Source organism: Megalopta genalis, unplaced genomic scaffold, assembly GCF_051020955.1.
Source record: "Megalopta genalis isolate 19385.01 unplaced genomic scaffold, iyMegGena1_principal scaffold0702, whole genome shotgun sequence".
Classification (NCBI taxonomy): domain Eukaryota; kingdom Metazoa; phylum Arthropoda; class Insecta; order Hymenoptera; family Halictidae; genus Megalopta; species Megalopta genalis.
In genome coordinates, this window is record NW_027476771.1 from 75,473 (window position 1) to 81,362 (window position 5,890).

At 45.0% G+C, this 5,890-nt stretch overlaps 1 protein-coding gene across 1 annotated transcript; it reads left to right on the forward strand.

Moving 5' to 3' along the window:
* Positions 1 to 236: 236 nt before the first annotated feature.
* On the forward strand, positions 237 to 5,501 carry LOC143263534 (uncharacterized). The gene is made up of 2 exons (XM_076528429.1): positions 237 to 1,558; positions 1,670 to 5,501. Exons 1-2 carry the CDS (start codon positions 237 to 239, stop codon positions 5,499 to 5,501), a joined length of 5,154 nt encoding a protein of 1,717 aa, XP_076384544.1.
* Positions 5,502 to 5,890: the final 389 nt, after the last annotated feature.

The window sequence follows — 5,890 nt, forward strand, 5'->3', positions numbered from 1 at the left end:
TTGTGAATTCAACAGACATCGACAACACAACCAACAGACGATCATTCATAGGATCATAACACCACCAGTATCAGGCCGATCCACGCTAGCAACTCTGAAATCCTACTACACATCCGCCTTCAGAGCTACAAGGAAACAGGAACGTCAGCGAAATCCAATCATTCAATTCTTCGCATCACAAAGGTAGGCTCATTCATAGCATCATCGATTCCCACATCGCGTCCCGTTTTCCTACAATGGCTTCCGCAGACATCCAAATCAGCACGTTACGCCGCAAACGTGGTAATATTATCGGTCAAATTACAACACTTACCAGAGTTCTGGACAATTCACAAGATCCAGATCACTGCGATAAACTATTAATCACAGAACATCTCAATGGACTTGTTAAATCATGGAATCGGTTCGATGATATAGAATTTGATATAGAAACGCTAGATTCATCGGAAGAAACGCGACGATCAGAGATCCAATGCGATTATTACGCAGTTGTAGCTCGTGCAAAACGAATTCTTCAACACGACGAGTCACTGAACACCACGCGCAACAACCTTACTGAGTCACCAGCATCTATCATATCAGCCCCCATAGCCGTAAAATTACCGGAGATGCGATTACCGACGTTCGACGGAACCATTGAAAATTGGTCATCCTTCTACGACCTGTTTTCATCGACGATCGACCGCAACGAAAACCTCACCTCAGTGCAAAAATTGCAATACCTAAGATCAACCCTCACCGGGAAAGCCGCCGCATGCATCAAATCATTAACAACGACCGATGTGAACTATCCTGCCGCGATTGAAATACTGAAAGAAAAATTCGACTGTCCACGCAAAACCCTTTTACGACATTGTGATGCGATTCGAGAGATTCCGAAGCTCGCAAAAGACACACCCGAAGCAATCGACGATTTACTAGACACCTTGAATCAACATCTACGCGCACTAAACAATCTCGGGGAACCCGTAGCAACTTGGAACACACTTCTTATATCAACAATCCTATCAAAACTCAATTCAGATACAATTTTGCAATGGGAACTCACGTTACCAGACAAGCAAATGCCATCATACACGCACCTCATCAAATTCCTACGAAAACGAGCAAACTGTTCAATAGTTGTCAACGGAACCAATCTAATCTCCAGAACTCGTCACCCCTCAGTAAATACATCTCCTAAAAGTATCCACGCAAACTACTCGAAGACGCAGACATTTTTCACCGCCAAAACTGCGCAATGTCCAATCTGCAACGGGTCACACATGGTTCGGGATTGTGAAGTCTTCAATTCAGCTTCCCCCACTACGCGATTAGAAAATGCTACAAAAAATTCATTGTGCCACAATTGTTTACGACCTGGCCACACCACCAACATATGCCGCTCGATTTTCACATGCCGAATTTGCAACCAACGTCACCACACTCTTATACATCAACCAAATGATACGGTGAATCAGAAACCCTCCACCTCCGCAACTACGACCACACACACGGCCATATCAACTACAGCTCCACAAGAAGAAATCACTGAGCCAGACCAACCTTTGTGCAATCGGTGACTATTTCCTCGTGGGATCTCAAGGGACAGGGACACTCACAACATTTTTATTGTAGACTCCCAATCAAACGACCTTTTGGTTACGGCAATCATCCACGCTATCAGTAGGACACATAAACCAGTGACATGCCGGGCTTTAATCGACACCTGCTCGACCACAAACTTCATGACACAAGATCTTGCAAAGAAACTCTCCTTACCTCTAAAACATTGTTCCATTCCGGTCGGCGCGCTCGATACTCTCACTACTGTGGCGAAACACATCGTCAAGGCCACCATCCGTTCCAGAATCAAGAACTATCAGCGAACTCTCACCTTTTTAGTCGTGCCCAACATTGCAACCGCAATTCCAGGCGATACAATTGATCGCGCTACCCTAAACATCCCAAGAAACATCGAACTCGCAGATCCTACGTTCCACCGCCCGGCACCAATCGACATGCTGTTAGGAGCCGGCACGGCATTATCCATTTTAAGTGTAGGTCAGATCAATCTTTCACAACCCGATGACCCAGACCTATATCTTCAGAAAACAATGTTGGGTTGGGTAATCGGGGGGAGCGCACCCACATTCAAACCAATAAGAAGTGCTTCATGCCACACACACACATCACTCCAGTTCGATCTCACACGTTTTTGGGAAATTGAAGACGGTCCACAAATACCTCATTTCTCAGAAGCAGAAACAGCATGTGAGGAACATTTCAAAAACACGATCACACGAAACGCGGAAGGAAGATACGTCGTATCGCTTCCATTCAACAACGACAAACCAAAACTCGGAGAATCGAAGTCAGCAGCCTATAAACGATTTCTATCCTTAGAAAGAAAGTTAAAACGAGATCCGGAGTTAAATAATCAGTACGAAGCTATTTTTAAGGAATATTTGGATCTTGGCCACATGTCCGAGATCCCTGATACCAACGAAGGCTATTACCTTGCACACCACGGGGTACTCAAAATGTCCAGCCAAACCACCAAGCTCCGCATCGTTTTCGACGGATCAGCTGCCTCAAGCACGGGTCTATCACTCAACGACGTATTACATACTGGCCCCAAAATCCAAGATGACTTATTGTATATTCTCCTGAGATTCCGCACACATCAATACGTTGTCACTGGTGACATCGAAAAGATGTACCGACAATTTTTAATACGTCCAGAAGATAGGAAATTTCAACAAGTACTCTGGCGAGACCATAACGACAGCATTAAGACCTTCCAACTGAACACCGTCACGTTCGGACTATCAGCAGCGCCCTATTTGGCCATACGATGCTTAACCCAACTAGCGGACGATGAACATCACCGGTTTCCCCAGGCGTCCAAAGTTTTAAAACAAGATTTCTATGTAGACGATCTGATAACTGGAACCCCCACGATCCAAGAAGCCATCTCATTGCGCAAGGAACTAACATCATTACTCAACACAGCAGGGTTGCACATCAGGCAATGGGCATCCAACGACAAACGTTTACTCGAAGATCTACCCGACGAAAACATAAATCAACAATTACATTTAGGCGAATCATCAATAGTCAAAACTTTAGGGATAGTCTGGAATTCGGCAGATGACTCCATCACCTACACTGTTAGACCCATTCTCCACACACCCCGCGCCACCAAACGCTTTATTAGTTCAGAAATTGCAAAAATTTACGACCCTCTAGGCCTATTAGGACCAGTCATCATTACGGCAAAACTAATCCTTCAGGAGCTCTGGACTTTAAGAATCGATTGGGACGAATCCTTACCTATGGCAATACACAATAAATGGAGTCAATATTACTCTCAATTACCTCTGCTCAACCAGGCAAGATTCCGGCGAAAAACCGTCATTCAATCTGCATCCAACATTGAACTACATGGGTTCTGCGATGCTAGCGAAAGGGCCTACGGGGCCTGCGTGTATATTCGATCTCAGAACAATCACGGGGAGACAATCGTGGAACTTCTAGTCGCAAAATCCAGAGTCGCACCTTTAAAGAGCAAATCCATTCCGCGACTTGAATTATGTGGGTCGGTGTTGCTAGCATCGCTCATGACCACCGTGAAGAAGGCACTAGGCCTGCAGATCGAACGCACAGTATATTGGACAGATTCCACGATAGTTTTACATTGGTTGAGATCCTCACCACACACCTTAAAAACCTTCGTCGCCAACAGAGTGTCTGAAATTCAATCCACTACAACCATCATAGATTGGCGCCACGTCAGTTCTACAGACAACCCTGCAGATTTGTTGTCGCGGGGTCAAATAATTAAAGACTTTTTACAATCATCCGTCTGGCAGAACGGACCATCTTGGCTCCAACAAGAGCACTCGCACTGGCCTACTTGGGAACCAGTCACACACATTAACGATCCGGAGCGAAAAATCGCAATTTGCATGGCAACAATTCCTGTCACCAAAGACGCGAAAATCCTCGAACGGTATTCATCATGGACAAAATTAGTGCGAGTCATTGCAATCTGTCGGCGATGGAGGCCGGGTCGAATCATTAAGGGAAGCTTGACTGTCTCTGAACTATCCCAATCAAGGGTTACCATCCTCAGAATGCTCCAAGAAATATATTTCAAAACAGAAATACTGGCGCTTCGTCGTCAATCGGATCCCTATCTACACGGAAAACTGGCCAAATTGAATCCATTTCTCGATCAAGACGGACTTCTGAGAGTGGGAGGACGTCTCAAAAACTCAGCTCTGACCTACTCGCAAAAACATCCAATTCTCCTTCCAAAATCACACATCACCACCTGCATCATTATGAATGAACACAAGAGTCTTCTACATGCGGGAGCACAAACCACGTTATATTCACTAAGACGAACGTACTGGCCAATAGACGGTAGAAGTCTGGTATGGAGAACCATTCATGGATGTGTACGTTGCCGGCGAGCAAGTCCTCCATCCGTGGATTATATTATGGGTAATCTACCAATAGCACGAGTGACAGAATCGCGTCCATTCACAAACGTAGGAATCGACTACTGCGGACCTTTTTTTATCAAAGAAAAACAACATCGCAACCGCGGTCGAGTCAAGGTTTATGTGGCAGTCTTTGTTTGTCTCGCAATAAAAGCAATTCATCTTGAACTAGTCAGTGACCTAACCAGCGAAGCATTCATTGCAGCATTACGCCGATTCATCGCAAGAAGGGGATTTTGTGTGAACTTATATTCAGATAACGGTACAAATTTCAAGGGAGCCAATAATGAACTACGAGAACTCCGAGAACTCTTACGATCAGACGACCATCTCAAAAAAATCAACACCTTCCTCATTGAACGAGCCATCAATTGGCATTTTATTCCTCCACAAGCTCCCCATTTTGGAGGCTTATGGGAAGCTGCGGTAAAATCTTTTAAATATCATCTAAAACGCGTCGTAGGCCCGGAATTACTCACATTTGAAGGGCTTAATACACTGATTATCGATGTCGAAGCTATCCTCAACTCTCGACCCCTCACTCCACTTTCTTCAGATCCCTCCGACCTCCTCGCACTCACTCCAGGCCATTTCCTCATCGGTGATGCACTCACGAGCTTGCGCGATCGCGATCTACAAGGAACCCCTGCAAATCGATTATCAGCATGGCAGCGTGTTCAACAATTAAAACAACATTTCTGGAAGCGCTGGCATCGTGAGTATCTGAATGAATTGGCAAATCGCAATAAATGGACCAGGGGTCAACATCCCATCATCGAAGGTGCAATCGTTCTGCTCAGAGAAGACAACGTACCCTCAATGCACTGGCCTCTCGGAAGAATCATTAAAACTCACCCAGGCTCCGACGGCATTGTTCGCGTAGCTACTGTCAGGACAGCCTCGAACGTGTTCGACCGGAGCGTGAAAAAACTTGTACCGTTATTATGTCAATCGGAGGATCAACCACGAGAGAACAACTTAACCATGATAGGACACGAAATATGTGAATAGGAAAAGGGTTTCACTATTGTTAATCTTATAGGTCATAAGGCAGCACTCCCATTCCATACCAAGCGTCGCCAACATTGTAATGTAGTATTTTAAGTGCCCAATCATACATATCTTAATATTAGCCAAGTAAATTCACACATACAAACATAAACAACCACTCACCATCACACATATCTGTCAACTTGATCTTGATCAGTACCCTCTCAACGGGGGGAGAATGTTCCGTTGTATGACGGAACCCTTATAAATCAAGCAAGGAAAAGTGTTGTCCTCGAGTCAAATATTACTGACCATCTACGTCCATTCCTGGGTAGAAGAAAATCGCCAGATGTGGATAACCCAGGGACCGAAGGCCCTAGGAAATAACGTATTTTGGACGAAGCAATCGA

What these genes read in the sequence shown, in the direction of transcription:
- LOC143263534 (XM_076528429.1), top strand. Translation starts at nt 237, where the DNA reads ATGGCTTCCGCAGACATCCAAATCAGCACGTTACGCCGCAAACGTGGT. An exon ending in GACCAACCTTTGTGCAATCG is followed by an intron (nt 1,559 to 1,669) that starts GTGACTATTTCC and finishes CGCTATCAGTAG; the next exon opens with GACACATAAACCAGTGACAT.